We start from the raw sequence: 22,195 nt of genomic DNA, 5'->3' as shown, positions 1-22,195 counted from the left end.
GCCCAGCTGGGGAAGCTGCTGCCCTGGTGGGACCACAGACAGGCAAGCCTGTGGCCCTCTGAGAGCAGCGGTTTGCAACTCTGTAAAATGGGCCCCATTCCTGCCTCCCCGTCAGCCACGAGGACAGCAAGCACGACAGCGACATTGATCTGCACGTAGTCACTGCCCCCGCCCCCTCCCCAAATCCTCCTCCTGGAGCGGCCGGTGATGGATCCCAGATACAAATGAGATCAGCTTCCGCCGGCTGGACCCCTGGTGCCTGCCTCCCTTTCCACTTGCCCCTGGCCTCCTTGCAGACCCCTCATTCCCACCTCGGGGCCTTCCCTGCACCCCAGAGACACCTTCTGGGCCATACAATCCAAGCCCCCAATCACTGTCTCCACCCAGGACACCTTGGAAATGTACGTCTCTCGGGAAGGGACTGTCAGCCTCCCTTCCCGCCACATCCGCGGTGCCCAGGGCCCAGCACACAGCAGGCGCCAACTTTCAGACTAACTCACTCCATGAGCATCGTTCCCAACCTCTCAGGGCAAAAGCAGATACACGTCGGGATCGGGGGAGAAGGTAAGCGCAGCCCCCGACCCCCAGGACGCCACATGCCACCCCAGGCCGTCCTATCTGGTCTCCCGGGGAGGGGAGCATGAGCAGCTCACCCCCACCCATGTCACCAGTGTCTCCAAACTGCTTCCTGAGCCCCCCACACCCCCCCGCCCAGTGTGCCTGGTGCTCTTCTCAGGCTCTAAGTGTGCACCCCCAACTCCTCACGCCCTCCCCTGAGGACCCAGTGGTGGCCTCCTGGTCTCACCAAGAAGGCTATAGGCCTCAGGGGTCCAGGGGGCAGTGACAGTCAAGCCCTAAGCCACTGGCCTCTCCCTAGACTTTGCTAGAAATCTCCCTCCCACCCTGGGCTGAGCTCGAGGCCTGGCTGCCCACCCTGGTCCCAGGCCGCCCCCGGCGGTGACTAGGGGCCTCCATGCCACCTGCTCACCCACGTATCTCACTCGACGCCTTGGAAACTAACACTGATGCCTGTTGAAACCTAAAACACACACGTGTAACCACAATAAATTAGTATCGTTCATAATAATAACAGCGACCACTAACTGAATCCGTACAGGCCCAGGCACCATGCGTGCTAACCCACAAGCAGTAACTCACGGAATCTTCTCACGAGCCTTTCACGGGGCAGAGAGGACAACCGATGATCCCGAGTCACACGGCACTGGGCGGGGACGCAGCTGGGCTGGGAGCTGGGGCTGACCCCAGAGCCCTACACCCCTCCTACGGGGAGTCCCGCGGGGGCCCCCAGGATCCGCGTGGGATCGTGTTCCCGCCGCCCTGCCTGCCCCCCGAGACAGACTGGAGCAGGGTACATAAATGACACCAGTGTAGACACGTGTTCTAGATCTGCGCTGGACACAGTAGCCGCTGGCCGCCTGTGGCTACTGAGCACTTGAAATGTGGCTGGTGAAACTGACGAACCGCATCTTTTATTTTATTAAATTTTAATTAATTTAGACTTAATTTAGCCACAGTCTGGGCTGAAGGCTCCTCCTTGCCGGGAAGTGGAGCCGGGGCAGGGACAGGGCCTCTGACAGGCCAGTCCCCCACCATGGGGCAGGATGCGACAGAGGGGTCCCCGGGGGACGACAAAGAGTAAAACCAGCTCCAACGTCCACTTGCTCTGTGACTTTGAGCGAATTTCTTGATGTCCCCAGGCTGCCTGAAGTGGACAATGTAGGAACATCAACCCCTCCGGGTTGAGGTGCAGATTAAATGAGTTCATATTTGTAAAACGCCTTCCTGAAGTGCCATTCCTATCAGCTACCATGATTACTGTTATTCTCGTTATTTATAGTCACAAAGACTGGGGCTCGGGGAAGCTGAGTGACTGCTCAATTCCATCTGTCCTTCCTTAAAACAAAAATTCAATTTTGAAACAAGAGAGAGCTGGTGGTTGCCCATTATGAACACACTAAATATCACTGCACACTTGCAAATGGTTAATTGCATGTTATGTGAATTTCACCTCCATTTTTTAAAAAAACAATAGTTAAGCTCTGCCTCCGAATCCAGGGCTGCGACACCCCCCAACCCCGGGCCAGGCCAGGCCCCGGACCAGCCTCAGTGCCCAGGGCACCCCAGGACCCAAAGCAAAGCAGGCCCCACGGGCCCCATGGCCCTCAGGCTGCCACCTCCCCATCCAGGCTCACCCTCCCACAGCCCTGGGGGCAAAGGGATCTTGTTACCACCGTTTTACAGATTAAGAAATTGAGGCTCATGGGGCCACCCTGGTGGCGTAGTGGTTAGGTTTGCAAGCTCTGCTTCAGTGGCCTGGGCTTCACAGGTTCAGATGCTGGGCGCAGACCTATGCACGGCTTGTCAAGCCATGCTGTGGCGGCGTCCCACATATAAAGTAGAGGAAGACGGGCATGGATGTTAGCCCAGGGCCGATCTTTTTCAAAAAAAAAAAAGAAAGAAAGAAAGAAACTGAGGCTCAGAGAGGTTGCACGGGGTCACTGAGCCTGGACCACATGGCACAGCCGGCACTACAAGCACACTGCCACACCAAGCCCTCAGCCCGGGAATCGCACCGTACTGTCCCTTAGCTCCAGTCCAGCCCCCGTCCCTCGGACCCTGAGTGAGGGAAGCCCCCCTTACAGGGCCTGGCCCTCGGAGGTGCTTGGAAAGTAGCCTTCTCCCTCTCTGGTCCCCGGGGCCCAGGGAGAGGGGAAGGATGCCCCCGCGGCAAGAAAGGAGGCACCGAGGCCCAGCTATGGGGCCATGCACCTCCCGCCTACGCCTGGGGCAGGAGTCCAGGGTCCCTCTAGGAGCTGAGCATGGACACCCCACCCCGCCCGGCCTTAGCTCCCCAGTCTGTGCCCTCTCCTGCACTGAGCTAACAGGTCCTCCCCCAGCTGGGACCCACCAACATCCCAGGCCCTCCTACCCCCACACTGCCAGCCATGGGCAAGCACCTTGGGAACACAGCAGAGAGCCATGTGTTTTGGTGTGGACCGGCCTGCTCTCAGCCCTCGCCAGCCCCCTCACCAAACACCCAGAACACAAGGGCTCCCAGGCTTTGTCAGCTCCGAGACTGACCAAAGCCACCAGAAGGTAGAAGTCGAACCCAGACAAGGTGCACGCTTCCTTCCTTCCTTGCTTCCTTCAACGCTTATGCAGGGCTGCTGGGGGCTGGGGAAAGAAACCCGTCCAGGTAAGGGGCTGTGCTCTGCCCATCTGCTGGCAGGTCCCCACAGAGAAGGTAATGGCAAGGCCACCTCAGAGAGCCACTGGAATCTGGCCTCTGTAATGGATGGAGTTGCGGGGGCCCTTCTAGAAGCTGACTATCTAAGGGCATCTGAAGTCCTCTCTGGTGGGAGCAAGGAGGAGGACCTGATGAGATCATGGTAGGTACAAAGGTTTGGTAAACAGCAGCAAAGGACTCAGAGGCCTTTATCATTACAAATGGGCTGGGCTGGAATATGGAACAGCACACTCCACAAGCTGCACCCCAGGGCCTTTGCACCTCAGCCTGGAATCCATTCCTCCCTCCAGATACAGCATATTATCTGTATCCTCCCTTCTGTATACACCTCACTCTCTTCTCTAACAGCCCACGTGACACTTGATGAATGCAGCCTTCCCTAACCATCCTGTTTAAAATGGCAACCCAGCCCACCCCCACCCTTTCCTGAATTATTTTTCTCCATTGTGCTTATCACCATTTATCATTCCGTATACACACTGGTTCCTTCTTGATTGTGGTTCCTTGTTTATTGTCCATCTCCACCCACTGGAACAGGAGTTGGCAAGCTTTTTCTTAAAAGAGCCAGATAATAAATACTTCAGATAATAAACAAATAAATAAGATAATAAATACTTGCAGGCCTACTCTGCCTGCTGGAGGGGAAGTAGCCACAGGTAACACTTAAACTATTGGGCTTTGTTCCAATAAAACTTTATTTGGAAACGGGAGGCGGGCCAGATTTGGCCATCCTGTGCAGACCTCTGCATGCCGACGTGGGTTTACTCCACCCCCAGTGCCCCACACACTGCACACAGTAGGTGCTCAATTAATATTTATGGATGGGAAGGATGGGCAAGGTCATGATCAGCTAGACCTGAGAAAGCAGGAAGGGGGTGGTCCTTCCTGGGGCGCTACTTCACAGCCAACGTAGGGCTTGCTAGAGGCTTCCAAAGGCTTCGCTTCATTCTGTCTCCCTATCCCCCTCAGCTCTAGGAGGGGGATTCTTATTCCTTTTACAGATGAGGAAACTGAGGCTTTGACTCCAAAATCTACGCTCTTCCGCTCAGCCACACCACCCAGACACTAAACCTTATTTTCATATTTTCACTCCCAAAGACCCCTCCCTAACCAAACGCAAACAAACACATTTTTCTTTTCTATTATCAAACATCTATTAAAGTGTTCTGGCCTCGAAAAGGAACAGCATCCCTTAAGATGTCACCAACAGCTATTAGAGCATCTCATCAGCATGATCAGATCAGGGTTATCGCCCAGAAAAGAGCTCATTCTAGCCCCGAGTGCCAACATGTGACAGGCGTTTCTATGACAGCAGCTGAAAATAGGCGAGGACCCTCTGGATAAATCGACCTCCAGACTCCCATTGATCCTGAGATTTGAGGATTTCTGTAATATCTAAGCCAGAGAATAGGTTACTGCCCTCGCCCTATAAAGAAAGCGTCCTATCGTTCAGTAAGAAGCCCAAGCAATTCACAAACGAAGAACAGTAAATGGCCAAATTCAGTAAAAAGTCCAAATTCAGTAAAAAGTTCAATGTCATTAGTATGACAAAGAAATATTAAAACAGGATGATGTCATTTTCATCTATCAAATCAGCACATTTTTGGTTTGGTTGTGGGGAGGGCGGGGGTGGGAAGCAGCACAGAGGCAGCCAACTCATGCCCAGCTTTTGGAAGCAACCCAGCAGGGCTGATCAGGGACCATGAAGAAGCACAGACTCAACTCCAGGTCCCTCCCAAGGAAGTCACCAGACTCACGGGCAACGGTGGACGGACCAGGATGCTCGCTGTAGCCCAAGTGATCTCACGATTCAACGCAGTCCCAATCCAAACCCGGGCAGCTGTGTGTGTGCGCGTGCAGAAATAAAACAGCTGTCTCCAAAAGTTACATAGAAAGTAAAGCAGGGTCTCAGAGATATTTGCACACCCATGTTCCTAGCAGAACTATTCACAATAGGCAAAAGGTGGCAGCAACCCAAGTCTCCCTCAGCAGATGAATCATGAACAAAATGTGGCCCATCCATACCATGGAATATGATTCAGCCTTACAAAGGAGGTTCTGATACCTGCTCCAACACGGATGAACCTTGAGGACATTATGTTAAACAAAATAAGCCAGACACAGAAGGACAAATACTGTATGATTCCACTTATATGAGGTTCCTGAAATAGTCAAGTTCAAAGAGACAGAAAGCAGAAGGGCGGTTGCCGGGGCTAGGGGAAGGGGGTGGGAGTGAGTGTTTAATGGGCACAGAGTTTCAGTTTGGGAAGATGGAAACGTTCTGGAGATGGATGGTGGTGATGGTTACATAACAATGTGAATGTACTTAATGCCATAGAACTGTACATCTAAAAATGGCTAAAATGGTAAATTTGTGGAATGTGTATTTTACCAGCTAAAAATAAAGTTATACAGAAACACAAAGGGTCAACAAGCATAGCCCAGGCGACCTTGAAGATGAAGAACGCCGTGGGAAGACTTACACTATCAAATACCAGGACGTGTACCCCCGTAATCATGAAGCTGGCGCGGCATCGGCTGGTCAGCTCGGATATCCATGCAGGAAAAGCCACGAGTCCTGACCGCCTACTTCACACCACACATAAAAATCAACTCCAGGTGGATTGTAGATGTACATGTGAAAGGCAAAACAAGAAAGCTTCTAGAAGAAAACACTGGAAAATTCCTTCATGACCCGAGGGCAGGCAAAGGTTTCTTTTTTTGTTTTGTGAGGAAGATCAGCTCTGAGCTAACATCCATACCAATCCTCCTTTTTTTTTTTTTCTTCCTGCTGAGGAAGACTGGCCCTAAGCTAACATCTGTGCCCATCTTCCTCCACTTTATATGGGATGCCGCCACAGCATGGCCTGACAAGCGGTGCATCGGTACCCGGGCAGCCAGCAGCAGAGCGTGAGCACTTAACCACTACGCCATGGGGCTGGCCCCCAGGCAAAGGTTTCTTACACACTGTATAAAAAGCATTAACCATAAAGATAAGACTGAAATACTAGATTACATTAAAATTAGGAACTTCTATTCATCACATGACACCATTAGGAGAAAGAAAAGGCAAGCCACCATACGGAAAATGATCTGTGCAGCCTGCCAGCAATGAAGGGTTTGTATCTAGAATATATAAAGAACTCCTACAAATCAATAAGAACCAGACAGACAACTCCATGTAAACATAGGAAAAAGATGAGACAGGAGGGTCACAGATAAGGACGTCAAATGGCCAGTAAACCCAGGCCAAGGTCCTCACCCTCTTAAACCCTGGAGAAAAGGGGAATTAAAACTACTACCCACCCGGCGGAAGGGTTAACGTCAAAAAGAAAACATTAACACACGGCCAAGGGAGTGTAAATGAGTACAACCACTCTCAAATAGTCTGGCAGAATCTACTGAGCTCTCTGACCCAGCCACACCACGGCAGGTATGTACAGAAACGAGCATTGCAAGTCGGCATTCAAGAATCTTCCCCCCAGTAGTAGCCAAAAGTGGAAAACACCCCAAACGTCCATCCATGGCTGGATAAACAAATTGTGACTTATCACAGAATGGAACACCTCCAGCAAGAAGAAACCACAACCACACGACCACGACCGGATAAATCTCACGACCCCACACAAAAGAGAAGACATCGTGTGCTTCCCGAACACGAGGTGAGCAAAGACGCAATTCCAGTGTGTGGAGGGTTAGGACAAGATAGGGGTCACCGTGGGACAGGGACGGGGAAGTGACCGGACAGGGCAGCTGGGTTTCTTTTTGAACCTGGCTGGCGGTTACACAGGCGGGTTCAGTTGGTGAAAAAAAAATAATCGAACTGTACATATATGCCCTGTGCTCTCATTTCTGTGTGTATCTTAAAACCCAATAAAAAATATCTTTAGAAAAAGCTCAGTGGGGCAGAGGGAGGCCAGTGTGAACCCAAGCCCAGTAAGGATTACATGTAATTTTCATGGAACTCTCACATTGACAAAATTTACAAAAATCGAAACATATACAAACAAAAATGAGCCAAGAAAGAAAAAACCCTATCAACACCCCACCTCTCCCCAGCCCTTGGCTCTCCTGAAGATAGCTCAGGCATTGCTCCTAGATCCCTCACTTCCCGGCTGTGTGACCTTGGGGAGGTATCGCAACCTCTCTGGTTCCTTACTTTCCTCTCAAGTAAAATGAAGAAGCTGTGATTGGGGCTTCACTTGCGTCCTCTGCTTCGTGGCACTCCCCTCTCCCAGAGGAAGGTGCCACATGACAGAAAAGCAAGGCTGAGGGACAGAGCTCAAGGCTAGGGTGGCAGGCGGGGGGCTTACCCTGCACATTCTTGGTGCTGTGGCTGGGGCACGGGACCTGTGGCCACTGCCACCTTCTCCGAGCTCCCATCCGTGTGGCAGGGGCCAAGGGTCCTGGGCTGCTGAGTTCCACACCAAGCAAAGGTCCAGGAGCTGCGGGAGCCACCAGGCCAGATCAACCGGCTCCGCCCCGCCCCACCCTGCCCCGCCAGGAGGGGAGGGGTCCAGCTGGCCCTGCGGGCTGGCTTGAGGGAGGTGGAAGTCTTGCCCCATCCTCCCCACCCCACCCTGCCCCTTGCTACAGGGCTTTGTGCCTCCAGCTCCCTCACCCAGCCTAAATGCTACCTCCAGCCTCCCTCCGCTCCTGCTAGGAGCCAGCCCTGACCCCCTCCAGGTGCTTAGACCCCAACAGGCATCTTTCAGCATCCACAGCTCCCAGCTCCTCCCCACCAGAGGTCACAGCAGAAGGGCAATCTGGGTTTAATTCCAGCCCCTCCCCTCCCCGAATATGGCCCCTTGTGGGCTGTGACTCTGCCTTGCTCCAACCAGACGCCCGGCCCACAAAGTAGGTGCAGAATATAAATAAAGGGAATCCCAAGGCAGCCCAGAGCGGTCAAGGCTGCCGCCCGGCCAGTGATATGCAAATACAGCCACCCCAGCCAAGCCCCAGGGCTCCAGACGTTCTCAATTCTAAAGCAATTACAGAGGATTTCCCCGTTGATTTCTTTTCCCCCAACGGAGGTCTCAGCCTAGAGGAAGAAGAGACAGGGATGCAGGGAGGGCCTTCTAGGAACTGCTGGGGCAAAAGCTGGGAAGCATCTGTGTGGGGAAGGCAGAGACAGAGAGCAACCAGGTCTCCCAGGCCCGAGGGCCGGGGAAGGAGATCGGGCTGGATCCCAGAAGTGGGGGCGCAGAGTTCTATCGTGACCAGTCCTTTCCCAAATGCCAGAACCTCACGAAAATGACAGTGATGCAGTTTAAAAAGGAGAGACAACAAAACGAGAGGAATGGAAAGGAGACCACCTCCACAACACTTTGAAAGCGAGAAAGCAGAGGGACGAGAGGTGTGCGACCTGGCAGAGTGGGGAGTGGGGAAAATTGAAACCTAAGCTTGGAAGGGGAAACTATCCAGAAACAAGCGATTCCTGAGAGATGCAGAACCTGCATTCCAGCACCTCTAAAGGCCAGGATGCAGAGAGGAGCAGAGGAAGAAATGAGAGGCCCCCAGGAGCCCTCTGTTTCCTAGGGAACAATGGAGGGTCTTGGGCTGGATGCTCAGGGCTGGAGTGGGGACCAAAATGAAAACAGGATCTGAGTGCAAATCTTCATCCTTAAAAGGTACACTGAGCTCTTGAAGGAGGAGCAAGCAGGCACGAAATGGCAACCCTGCCTGGGAGACTGGCGGAAAGGAGAGACCTACAGACACACTCAGGGAGTTCTGCAATGGTCAAGTCCCATCCTCGGATCTGAGTCCCACCAGCCTGTTAGCGGCTCTTGCTTAAATACGAAGAGACACCAGATAATCAGTTACTAGACACCCGCAGAAGTCTCCACTCTGAAGGACAAATGAGAAAAAAAACAGATCCAGAAGATCAGGGGCAATGCCTGAGAGAAGAAAATTCCAGAAAAAAATACAATTAATATCCTCCAAAGTGATGAGAACTAATGTATCCATGAAACAAGAACAGGATGCTATTAAAAAAAAAAAAAAGGATAAGAGGAGCACCCAGATCATAAGAAAGAATTCCCAGAAATTAAAAATGACAGCCTAATTAAAAAACTAAATTGAAGGGTTAGAAGAGACGGCTGAGAAGATCTCCTAGAAAGCAGAAGAAACAAAGAGATAGAAGATAGCGAAGAAAGTTCAAGAAAAGTAGATGATCAGTCCAGGACACACAACATCTAATAGGAGCACTAGAGAGAATAGCAAAATTGGTGGGAAGGAAATTATAAAATACAAATAAAATTAATAGTAATTCAAAAAAAGTTCAGACTGATGGACTTGAGTTTCCAGATTGATAAGGCCTACGGAGCACCCATCACAACAGGTGCAAAAGGACCCACAGCAGAGCACAAAACATGAAATTTCAGAACACCAGTGACGAAAGAATAATAACAATAATATCTATGGGGCTTCCTTTGCGCCAAGCAATGTTGCAGGCATTTATGCACATAAACTCCTTTAGTCCTCATACAAACCTTTTACGAAAGTAAAAGTAAGCACTATTATTTATTTTGCAAAAGAGAAAACTGAAGCATAGCAGGTTCGGTAACGTGTCCAAGGCCACACGGCTAGTAAGCAGCAGGGTGTGTATATGAATTTCAGAACCACAGAACGATTATGTGGTTCTAAAAAAAGTTCACATACAAAGATCAAGAATCAAAATAGCATCACACTTCTCAAAAGTAATAGTGGAATTTAGGTGATGTTGCCATTCCTTCAAAACGCTAGGGGGAAATTATTTCCAAAATGCCAGTCAAGTGTGAAGGTAGAATAAAGGGATTTTCAAGCATACGAGGCCTCAAAAAAATTTGCCTTCCACGTACTCTTTCACAGAAAGCTACTGCAGGATGTGCTCCACCAAAACAGGGAAGTCAAGCAGGAAAAAGGAAGGCATGGGAATCAGGAAACAGGAGATCCAACACAGCAGAGAGGGAAGGGGAGTTGGAAGGATGACAGCTCCACAAGAGGCCCAAGCACCAGGCAAACCAGATTAGAGCAGGAAGATGGAAAATTCCAGGAAGGTAATCTCCCAGAAAAGATTGATCATTCAACAGATCTGACCAAATGAAAAGTGTGCCAAGAGACCGGAAGACAGATTCTCAGAGATCCCAGCAAATGAGAAAAAAGAAGCAATTAATAACTCTAGGAAATAAGGAAATGAATTTTATTATACCACTTGGCTCAAATATAAACAATATTTACAAAGCCAGAGCCATAAAAATAAAACAGTATTTCACACATACTGGGGGCACAGAGGGAGTAGAAATGGACAGGGGGTGTGATGTTACAACAACAATAATAAACATTTACTAAGTGCTTATTATACTCCAGATACTGTTTTAAATGTTTTCCATGTATTCACTACTTAATCCTCACAACCATCTCATGAAGTAGATCCTATTATTAACCCCCATTTTAAAGATGAGAAAACCAAGGTGCAAGAGGTGAAGACACTTGTCCACAGTCTCACAGTAATTAATGCAAGAGACAGGATGCGGACTCAAAATCCTCACCTTCCATGGAAGTCGACAGAGAAGCTCAAAAACTAAAAAATAACTAGCAGTGGAAGGAGGTTATTACTTACAAATATGGATGAAAAAGGCAAAAGAAATAGCCAAAAGAGGTGAAAGTGGGAATTGGGAACGGGGAGACAGGGGGCAGAGGATTCCTGGTTTTCCTTATAATCCTTCTAACACTGACTTTTCAGATGAAGTGAAACTTTTCCTCTAAAGTTTATATTAAGCATAAAGCAGGACTGTACACTTTCAACGGGTGAATTTTACAGTATGCAAAGGATTCCTCAACAAGCTTAAAAAAATAAATGAGGAAAAAAGTTTAAACACACACAATTAGATATTACTACATACTCACCAGAATGAATAGAATTTAAAGAAATAGACAATATCAAGTGTTGGCGGAGACTTGGAGCTACTGGAATGTTGCTGCTGGGAATGTGCAATGGTGCAACCACTGGAAAACTCATGGCTACTAAAGCTGACCCGACATATACCCTGTGACTGAGCAATTCCACTTTCAGAGACCATACGTATCTCCAAAGAAACGTGCACCTATGGGCACCAAAAGGCCACGTTCATAGCAGCACTATTCACAGCAAACACTGGAAAGAACCTGAATGCCCATCCACAGGCGAGTGGATGAACTGTGCTAGATTTATGTGATGGAATACTACACAGCAATGAGAAATAACAAATGACCGCTACACGTGATATGGATGAATCTCACAAAGATAATTTTGAGTGAAAGAAGCCAGAAATAACAAAGGGCAAGTTGTATGATTCCACTTATAGAAAGTTCAAAAACAGGCAAAACTGTAGAAAAGAAATAAGAATGATGTTGGGGGTGGGTAGATAGCGATTAGCAGACAGCAGAGGGAGCCCTCTAGATGCTGGAAAGGTCCTGATCTTGAGCTAGCTGGTGGTTACACAGGTGTGTTCATCTTCTAAGAATGCAATATACTGAACACTCAAGATTGAAGCATTTTACAGGGTATCTGTTACACATAAAAAAAAGGAGAAAAATAAAATAAAAATGATGAGTTCAGGTTGGGACCCTGGAATCTAAGGAGGTTGTGGACCATGCAAAGGGGCTTAATACAGAATTCCAGAGGCCCTCAGAGAGGACCAGACTTGAGCAAAGGATTTGTGAGTCATAAGTTAATGATAATTGTAATTACAGCAGTCACTCTTACTGTAACTTGCAGAGGGCCGTATCTCTGTGAGGGACTTAGCTGGCACTTACTCATTCAAACTTCACAAGAACCGAATGAATTCAATACCACTAATGGACGCTTTTTTTTTTTTTTTTTTTTTTGGTGAGGAAGAACAGCCTTGAGCTAGCATCTGTTGCCAATATTCCTCTTTTTCCTTGAGGAACATTCCCCCTGAGCTAACATCCGTGCCCATCTTCTTCTACTTTGTATGTAGGACACCGCCACAGCATGTCTTGATGAGCAGTGTGTAGGTCCGCACACAGGATCCAGGCCCACGAACCCTGGGCCACAGAAGCAGAGCACATGAACTTAACCACTATGCCACCAGGCTGGCCCCTGGACTCATTTTATAGCTGAGAAAATCAAGGCTTAGAGATCATCACACGCCTAGTAAGTGCAGAAGCCAGATTGAACCTCAGCCCCTAGGCCATCCTGCCTCAGATACAGCAATTCTTCATCTGGATATTAAAGGGCAGAAATCTCAGCTGGCTCAGGAAGGCCCAGAATGCGCAAAATTGCTAATGAGAGTGTGTGAAGTGGGTTTTTTGTTCTGGGCTGAGGGTCCATCCCTTTACGAGCTCATGAAGGAACCTCGGATGCAGACAGTGGGTGCATTCGTGGCATGCAAAGGTGGCAAGGAGCTTTGGCGGTTCCCACCTAAAGGCCTCGATTTCCTCCAAAGTCAGATGCCAGGCCTCTGTGGGCAGCCGATGTAGTACGGACCCTAGCCCTGGGGAGACCCAAGACCTGTCCTGGCAGCAGCTCCCATCGGTCCCCTCACAAGCTGGCCTGGGAAGCGGAGGACAGGGGTGGTCACAGCGATGGGGCTGGAGTCTGGGTGAGAGTTAAGTCAGATCAGACCGCAGACCGGTCCGTGCCGGGAGCCAAGAGCACCCCACGCCAGCCACATCCAAATCAAGAATGCCCAACACGGCCCTCTCCCCAAACCCGTCCCTCCCATTCCTCCCCAAGCAGCACTTCCGGCAAGCCCAGCCCTCATCCTCCTCCTCGGCCCGCGTCCAGCCACAGTTACCTTAGCAGCCCCACCTCCACGAGGCACCAGACCCTTGCCACCTCCAGCCTCACTCCCTGGTCACTACCGCCTCCCCCACCGCCTCCTCGCCACTGACTGGTCACCGGCCTCTCTCCCCGTCTACCAGACAGTCTCCAGGCGGCAACCCAGACTGATTCTGTTAAATGCTTATTTTGAAATAATTTCAAACTCAGAGAAAAGTTTGAAACAGTACAAGGAATGGCCACATGACCTTGCCCGGGTCCTGCAATTGTGAACTGCCGTCTCACGCTGTTGTGTGATGTCACTGGGTGTCTCACGCTGTTGTGTGATGTCACTGGGTCGTAGTCGTCTCCCATATACATAAATTGTAGATTTTATCTTTTCTCTTCCTGAGCCATTCCTGAGAGTAAATCATGGACATCACGCCCCTTGCCCCTAAACATTTCAGTGTTCCCACTTCCTAAGAGCAAGGACATTCTCTTACGTAACCACAGCGCCATTATCAACTTCATGAAACATAATATTGATTTGATACTATCAGCTAATCTACGGTCCATATTCCAATGTCGTCAATTGCCCCGATGATGTCCTTTAGAGTAATTTCTTCCCTGATCCGAGATCCAATCGAGGGCCACACATTGCCTTCTGCTATCACATTTTTTGTCTCTTTTAATCAGGAACAGTGCTCAGCCTTCCTTTGTCTTGCATGCCATTGACATTTTTTGAGTCCAGACCAGTTCTGTAAAATGTCCCTCCATTTGAGTCACTCCCTCTGTTTAAAACCCTCCACTGCCCTCTCATTCCTCCGTTTGAAATTCCAAGACTTCATTACTGGCCTTCAGGGAGCTGCAGGGTCCCACCCTCCTCCCAAGGCCCCCTTCCCACCTCCCCCCAGCTCTGGGCACTCTCAGGCTCACAGGCCCTAACTCACCACTCAGGCCAAAGCAGACACCCCCACTCTCTTTCCTTCAAGACCTGAATCTCTATTTAAAATGATCTCCTCTGCTGATTTGTGTGTTTACTGCTTGGCCCCACACTAGGATGGGAGCTCCAAGGAGGGCAAAGATTTTCGTCTGTTTGGTCACTGCTGGATTCCCAGGGCCAGGGCGGTGCCTGGCACGCAGGAAGCCCTTGGAAGTCATCCGCTGAGTAAATGAACAAGCATGGAAAGGGGAGCACCGGAGTAGAGAGCTGAAGAACCAGGAGGCTCAGAGACTCAGGGGGCCCGGGAGGCCCTTCCACATTCCAGAACCTCCCCCAGCCTCCCTTGTGCCTCTGACCAGACCAGGAAGGACCCAGCAAATCTCCCTTATCTTTGGGATCACCTCACTCCACCAGCCAGTCCCACTGATTAATCTTTTTAAACCAGTCCTAGTAGGCTGCCAGGCTGGATTCCACAGATACAGCTAATCCGATCCTGGAGAAAGTCTGAGGCCCCCTATTGTCCACTGGCCAGTCCAAAGTGCAGGGCCTCCCCATCCTGGTCCTTGGTCCCACCCCCCATTCACATACTCTCCAGGGGCCAGCCCCAGGAGTGGGGACAGGGAGAATAAACAGCCAAGTACAAAATCCTGCTAATAGTTCTTTAATTGCAACGTGAGGACTGAGTCCAGGCCTCAAACCCCAGAGCAGAGGCAGGCCTACCAGGTGCTTGTCACTTACGTGTCCATTTCACTGACTGCTGTGAACATTTAAGGGCTCACACTACAATACTCAAGGTTACTAGACAAGTAAAGCCACCCTTCATCCCCAACACTATCATTCTTGATTTCACCTCCTCTTCTGCAGAGAAAAGAGCCGAACCCCTTGGTCTGGACCCACGATGCAGCGGCAACCCCTGTCAACACCTTCCTTGATGGGGTTCCAGCCACACCCCAGCCAGGGTCCCCTCCAGCTGTCCCAAGGCAACTCCCTCTGCCTAGGACTCATCCGCCAGGCGCTCCCGCCCACGCTGGAGTCCAGAGGTAACACGGCCTCTCACTCCCTCGCTGTGTGACCCCGGGCAAATGGCTCAGCCTCTCCAGGCTTCCCAGTACAAAAATAAACAAGTAAAGATGGGTCTGATAACGCTGGCGAGACCTAAGGAGCTGACAGCCAAGAAGGAGAGGGTGTTGAAAGAGAAAATTTAGCACCTGCACCCCGCAAAGAAACGGGAGTGGGGTGCTGGGTTGAGGAATTTGTAATCCGGCCCCACCCCAAGCAGTGAATGCAGAGCAGCTCCCCACCTCCTGGCTAATGGGATTAGCACTGGGCTCCGCTCTGGGCGTTGGCCTGGGGTCTGGCCGTTGGTCCGAGGTCTCTGTGCACCACTCAAGGTGGGGGCAGCAAGGGTCAGCGCCAGCCCCCCATCCTTCCCTCCCGAGTGAGCACAGGCCAAGGGGCAGCGCTTCCCGCCCCCACCTGCTATTTCCTTCGTGACCTCAGCCGCCCAGCATGCAGAAGTCAGGCAGCTCCTAACGCAGGAGGCGGAGGCGCCGAGACAGGTCTCTGCAGCCACCTCCTGCTGGACTTCTGGTCCTGTCTGCCTCGGTCACGTCCCTTGGCCTCTGCCGCCTCGGCCTCCTCATCTACCTAATGGGCGTAGGGCGCTCCCACTGCTGCGTTTGGTTAGACGCGGCCAGGCACAGTGCGCACACGTAGAGGCGCCCCAGGAGTAGTGGCTGTTGTCTCGGCTTTCGATTAGGGCACCTGGTCTCTGCCAGGCCCGAGCCAGATCCGAGCAGGAGAGTCTTCGGCGCCCTCTCCCTGACTCTCGGAAGGCAAGCGAAGGCCCCGCCAGCCAGAAAGACCCGGGATCTGACTCCCAGGCCACGGAATTCTGCCACCACCCCGGGTCGGCCCGAGTGACTAGATGAGCTCAAAAGACACGCAAACAAAAATTACCGCGGCCTCTGGGGACGCGCAAAAGGGGACGGCTCAAGTGACCCTTTGTACCCCAGGGCCGCCCCCAACCCTTCCCCTAGGATCTCTCTAAGGTCCTTTGCCTGAAGCGCACCACTTGGGAGAAAACCCTCGCGCTCGTCGAGCCGTCCTGGCAGAATGCAGCCTCTAGTTCCTGGGGGCCACGACCCGGCGGTCCTCGCGCTCCCGCCGTCGGGGATCTCCGCGCTCCCGGCCCGCGCGTGCCCCTCCCCCGCCCAGCCTCACAAAGGCCCTTTGTCCCGCCGAGCCCGGGGACTCAGGTTCCTGAAAAGTTCCAGGAAAAAACCCAAGAGGCAAAACCCGCGAGCACTGCCCAGCGGGCAGAGTTGGGGGGTAGGGCCACGGCAGCGCTGCGGCCAGAGGTGTCCCCTCCAAGATCCCAAGGCCGAGGAGAGCGTCGGGGATCCCTGAGAAATCGCAAGAGTCCTAGACTACACTTTGAAGTGGGAAAGGTGGAGTTTTTAGAAGTTCGACCGTGGGACGCCAGGCACAGAAGCTGAAGGCAGCGCGGGGAGGAGGGACCGGGTCTCCTGCGGCGGCCCGAGGGCAGGTCTGGAGGCCGCGTGTCTCCCTTCCCACCCCGCCCGGCTGGAGCTCCGAGGCCAGCCCGGGGCAAGTTTCTCCCTCTCCGGTGCCGTCCCCACCGAGCCTGGCTAGCCCCTCGGAAACAGCGGAGGCCGCTGGGCCTTCTCGGCCATCTCCTTTAGCGGTTCGATGTCAGACCTAAGGTTTTTCCTCGGCCGCTCTTGCCCGGCTCGGTACACTCCTGCGCCGCTGCCTTCGGGATGGCGGCGGCCCGGTTTCTGCGTCCCTGCCGCGCTGTGCCCCCGCCTTCCCACCGGAGAACAAGGGTTCCTTGGGGCCGGGGTCGCTGCCCTCCTACGGGGTGTGGGTCCTGAGACCGCCGTTCTCTTCCCGGCGGACAAGGGATCTTCCAAACGCCTCTGCCCACCTGCCAGAGGCCGTGGTCCCAGGACTGGGGTCATCGTCCTCCCTGCACCCCCAAAACCGCTGGGGCTGGCCTGAGACCCCGCACCGCACGAGTGGAAGAGCCAGGAACGGAACTCCGGCCCACCGGCGCCAGCAAGGGCGTTTGCCAAGAAAAGGATTCGAGTTCGGGCAGCAGAAGTCTCAAAGGATGTGGGGCTGGTTTGTTCTTTTCTTGCCCAGATTTTAAAAACTCCAGCCCAAGCTCGAGCCGCAGGGGCTCGAGGGTTGGAATAGTCCCTAGTGGCTCCGATTTCGCCAGACACGTGCGCCTTGGGAGAGACTGGTTCGCCTGGGAAGGCAGCGAGCCGCGCGCCCCTCTCCGCCGGGGCCTCCGTACTGGCCTCTGCTCTGAGCCCAGGGGTCTCCCTGCCCCGGGAGCTGAGCCTGCCTGCACTCCCCTGGACCGGCTAAAGGAGAGGGGGGCGCCGCGTCCCCGTCGCAAATGGCTGGGACAGGCCGAGTAGTTTTTCCCAGGTCTCCCTCCCCAAGATCCCGGAGGGAGAGGAAAGGACGAGCATAGCGCAGGGCACTTACCCGGGTGCGGGTGGAGGTTGAGGCCGGCCATGTACTTCCCCGGCGGCAGCGGGCCGGGCAAGCCCGAGGCGGGCAGGCGACCGGCCGTGGCCGCACCCACGCGGTGGCTATCCATGGCCAGGCTGGACAGCAGCGGCGGCGGGGGGCCGTGCACGGACCGCGGGGGCCCGAAGTCTCGGCCATCCATCCTCCGCGGGAGTGCCGCGGCCAGCCCCCCACCCGGCCCGAGGGCCTCGCTCAGTGGGACCTAAAAGTTCGGCCTCGGCGTAGTCCCAGAGTCCTCGGGCGGCGGGGGCTCCGCGGCGTGCATGGCGGCGGCGGCCAGCGGGGCTTGCGCTCGGCGGCGGGCCCGCAGCCCGGGGCGCACAGACGGCTGGCGGTGGGGCCCCTCCGGGCGGCCAGGCGGAGCTGCGCAAGGCAGCGCACACGGCGTCTTGGCGGAGAGAGGAGACGGGCCGCGGAAGAAACAGAAGGGGACAAACGGGGGGAAAAAAAGAAACAAGTTTCAGAAAGTCGTCTTAACGTTCGGGATCGGGGGCTGCCAATCTGGTGGCCAGAAATGAAATCGAGAGTAGCCCCTTTTCCATAAAAAGTAAAAATCCATGTTCCTTCCTCCGGCAGCTTGAGGCTCCCGGGGATCCGACTCAGAAGTGCCCGGTGGCGCGCTGCGCCCCTGCCCGGACTCTGCCTCGGCGGCTTACGCGTCCTCCCGAAGCTGGGGAAGGCCCCTCGGCCGCGCCCGGACTTAATAAATACAAACCTCCGAGTAGGTTTGATTTGTCGGCGTCACATGCTCCGGGGTTTCAAACCGTAAAACCTTTCCATGAGCAGTTTGAAATGTCTCTCTAAACACTATGTCACTGCCTGATCCGGAAAGTTTAATATTTAACCTTTGCGGGCCTTCGCCTCCCTTTTCTGAGTTTGGTTTCCCCGAGCTCGCCTGGAGCCGTCAAATTCGTGGGGTTTTTTTCGGAAGAGAGGTGCAAAGCGAGCTTGTTATTTTTAAGGAGACTCGCCGCTCCTTCCTGCCGCCCCCTTTGGGCCACTGGGAGTCGCAGAGTCTAGGTCCAAGGCCCCGAGACGTGGCATTCTCGCCCGAGGACTGGCAAGAATCCTTCAAAACAAGCTTTGGTTTCATTTTCCAACGCCCTGGCCTGGGAATCCTGCGGCCCGAGGACGTGGCCTGGTGCGGGGGATTTAGGGGGCGTCAGAGGGGAAGGAAGGGGCTCAAGGGTCTCGCTCCTACCCCAGCTTCCCCCCAACCCCAAAAATAACCTACAAAGGAGAGCTTCGCAGCGCAGGCCGACCGAGGGGCGCCTTCCCCAGCGTTGGGTAAATCCCCCTGCAGTTCCAGTTTAAAGCTGTTTGTTTAAAAGATTTGTCGTTTGCCGATTCCCGTGGGGGGGGGGGGTCTCGGAGCCAATCCCGCCCTCGCTCTCCGTCTGCCCGCAGCAGCTCGGATGCCTGATTCCGGGAGGCCCGGACGCTCCTAGAGCGTTGGATCACGCCAAAGCCACCGGCTCCCGGGTGCCCGCCCTGCGCCCTGCACCCCGCGAGCGGAGCCCAGCCCCCCGAGCTGCCGACCCCCTCAGCCCAAAACCCCCCAGCCTCCTTCTCCAACTTTGCTAAGGGTGCTTATTTTTACCCGGTTTTGGTTACAAACACCCCCTCCTTCTCTCCCTCCCATCAGGCTCTCGTTACCAGATCCGCGTTTACTTTGGAAAAATCTAAGATCGCCACATCCGAGGATACATGTCCTAAGGAGGCGATGAGCTTTCCGTGATTTTTTAAAAAATGTTCTTTATGTAGCTTTCTTTTAAAACCCAGCGCTTCGGAGCATGCCCCGGCGCCCCACTTCGGGGAAGTCGGGGTGAAGCCCCCCGAAACACCCTCGCTCCGGCAGAAGCTGGCTCGGCCATCTGCGGGCTCCGCTGCGTTCTCCCTACTTTTCTCCCCCTCTTAAATGCAGTTAAAATGGCTGAATTCCGGCTTTTAATTAAAAACAGCCTATAATCGAAAACGTCTCGGCGTCCCTGGCTCCCCCGCCGCCTGCTGGGAACCGAGAAGGGAACCGACGCCCCTCGGCCCGGCTGGGCGGGCTGGAGCGGGGCTGGGGGTTCAGGTGGGCGCCCGGGGCGCAACGGCCTGCCCCAACCCCTCCCAGGGCGCCCCCACCTCGCCGGCCCTGGTCCCCGATTCCCTTCTCGGCGGTCGGAGAACTGCGGGGATCCCCGGCGCACCCTGAGGGGGAGGCAGGATGGAGGACCAGCTGGAGAAGTTTGGAGACCATCACGCCCGGCCAGCGGCGGGCGGGCGTCCCGGCGGCGTACCTGGCGCGGCGGGGCTCCCGGGTCCGGGCTCTGGCGACGGCGACTCCCGTGGCGGCCCCGGCTCCCGGCGCGGCTAGGCGCCCGTGCTGCCCGCCATCCCGCGGCCGCTGCTCCCCTTCGCCACCCGCAGCCGCCTCACACTTTTTGCCCGCCTTTCCTTTTTTTGGTAGAAAACCGCTCCCCGGGCCGAGCGCTCGGCGCGCCAACTCCTCCGCCCTCCCGCGGCCGGGCTCCCGCAGCCCCCGGAAAAGCCAGCTTTCCTCCCGCCGAGCTCCCCGCTTTTTAATAAAATCCAGGTAGCGCCGGTTTAAAGAATCCCAAATCTCCATATACAGCCCGGGATTGGAAAAGGTACATTACACAACCCCCCTTTCAAGTTCCTCTCGCTGGATCTAAAAAAAAAAAAAAAAAAAAAAAGCCAGCGCGGGGGGGAAGGGGCGGCTGGGGGAGGGGAGTACTCTCGGGCGGCGAAGAAACACGCATTGTTCCCCGGCGCCCGCCTCCCCCCCAGGCCGGCCCCCGGCTTCCACTCATTGGCCGCGCGCGCCGCCAATCACGCGCATGTAAACACCTTGGCCCTCAGCCATTCCTATAAAACCAATTACGGACCAAGGGGCTCCAGCAGTTTCCAGGCTCCCCTCGGCGGGGCTGAATGATCAAAACTGGTGGTGAGAATTTTTCCGGGCCGTTTCTAGGCAGCCCTCCCCCTCCACCAGCTCGGACCCCCCCTTCCTCCTTCTCCTCCCTTTTTCTCCCCTCCTCCCCCAGCGTCTGGGCTGAGCGATCAAAATAGAGGAAGATGGTTGTCGCCGCAATCCAGGGCTTTGCAAGGCGCGGTTTAATGGGCCGCCTGTCAGCTTCCTGCTCGCAGGAGGAGGTGACAAGCCGAGCGGGCCGGGGAAGGGCCTGGGGCCTGGCGCGCTGTACCCCACTCCGGGGCCCCAGCCCCCCACCTCCCCTAGGGCGCGCCTTCTAGAACGCGCGGCGGAGACGCCAAAACAGACAAGGGCTGCTTTTTCCCTTTTTCCCCCCCTCCCTTTTAAAACAAAGCAGCGATTCATTCCCTCTTCCCGAGCAGCGCGGTTGGGTGGGATGGGCAGGCGAGAAGGCCGTTTTCCTAGCCCCGGCCTGCGGGTCCCTCCCTGAAACGCGGTGTCAGATGGTTACTGATTAATATTTTGGAGAGGCCGCGGCGGCGGGCAGCGGGTGAGTCTCTAATCTTCTAAAAGGGGTTCCTATAGAAACGCGGGCCGGGGCGCGCCCCCTGCTTGGCCCGGGCCGGGGCTGCGGCGCTTCGCACAGCGCGCCCCTCCCCAAAGCTCTCTTTGCGTGGGCGCTCCCCTCCCCTTCTCTCCCCCCTAAAAAAATCAGAGCAGAAAAAAAGGTTTAGATCGGCTGAGCGCGAACTGACTCCCTCTCGATTCTGACATTTCAGCCTATTAGCATTTCTCCACGGGGCCTTCTGAAACCTATTAAAGTGTAATATTAAAAACCTCTTGGCTGGGGGCCTCTCTCGCCTTCCATCCGCCGCGCTCCCTCCAGGGAGGGCGAGACCGGGAAAAAAAAAATCTGTTGAGCTCAGAGGAAGCAGCGGCCAAGCCCAAAAAGTGCTTGGCTGGCCGCGGCGGCCGAAGGGGGAGGGGAGCCCCAATCCCCCAGACTTTGTACTTTTATTTTGCGCTTTCAGCAAAATCCTTTCTGGGTTGAGTCGCCGGGAGCTGCCCACGGCAACCTTCTTGGCTGCGGGCGCGAGGAGTGCAGACGCGGTCAGAGGGGCCGCCCTGGGGGCCCCGCACCCTCTCTCTGCAGCCCCGCGGGAACCCATGCCCGGCTAGGCATTACGTACCCTCAAAAAGAAGCTTGGAGGGGCAGAAATCCTTGCCGATCCTGCCTCGGAGAGCAACCGCGGTGATTAGATTTTAATTAAAAACAAGAGAAGCCCGCTCTTTCGCCTCGCGATGCGGACTCAGCGTTTTCGCATCGCTCGTTCTATTTTTTTTTTAAGACATTTTTAAGGCAACTTTTCTGGAAGGGAAAAAAATGAGCTAGTTAGCGCCCATTCGTTCTATTTTCCTTTCTCCACTTTTAGAAAAAAAAAGGGGGAGGTAGGCTTCGAGAGTGAACTGGGGGTGTCTAATTTAATTCCAGTATAAATTTGAGGAAAAAAGTTCGGCCTCTTGAGGGCAGTTTCAAGTTGCCCTTCCTGGAGCCTCCTGCGCTGGTTTCTAGGCTGCCCTCTTTTGGAAGCTGGAGCTCCGCGGGGGGAGGAGGGAACAGTGAGAAGGAAAGAAAGGAACGAAAATAGCTGAAGCCGAGGGGAACGAGCGGCGGTGTCCGCGCTTGAAGCAGGGCGCATGGGTCTCAGTAGCGGCCAGGGCGGTGGTGCAGCC

The 22,195-nt window shown here is 54.1% G+C and overlaps 1 protein-coding gene across 5 annotated transcripts in view; it reads right to left on the bottom strand.

Moving 5' to 3' along the window:
- Window positions 1-20,198, bottom strand: part of TNRC18 (trinucleotide repeat containing 18) — an 89,123-nt gene extending 68,925 nt beyond the window's left edge. For 3 of the 5 annotated variants that reach the window (XM_058569368.1, XM_058569371.1, XM_058569369.1), the window contains exons 1-2: window positions 19,806-20,198; window positions 17,476-17,908 (exon numbers count right to left, since the gene is read on the bottom strand). In XM_058569368.1, the coding sequence (XP_058425351.1) occupies window positions 17,476-17,662 (187 nt within the window). In that variant the 5' untranslated portion in view covers window positions 17,663-17,908; window positions 19,806-20,198. Of the gene's footprint in view, window positions 1-7,581; window positions 7,706-17,475; window positions 17,909-19,805 lie in introns of those variants that run through there. The other 2 variants (XM_058569370.1, XM_058569373.1) reach the window with 1 other exon arrangement.
- Between the last annotated feature and the right edge of the window lie 1,997 nt (window positions 20,199-22,195).

The sequence above is a fragment of the Diceros bicornis genome, chromosome 26 (genome assembly GCF_020826845.1).
Source record: "Diceros bicornis minor isolate mBicDic1 chromosome 26, mDicBic1.mat.cur, whole genome shotgun sequence".
In the NCBI taxonomy this organism is placed as follows: domain Eukaryota; kingdom Metazoa; phylum Chordata; class Mammalia; order Perissodactyla; family Rhinocerotidae; genus Diceros; species Diceros bicornis.
This window is presented reverse-complemented; position numbering and strand designations above follow the sequence as displayed.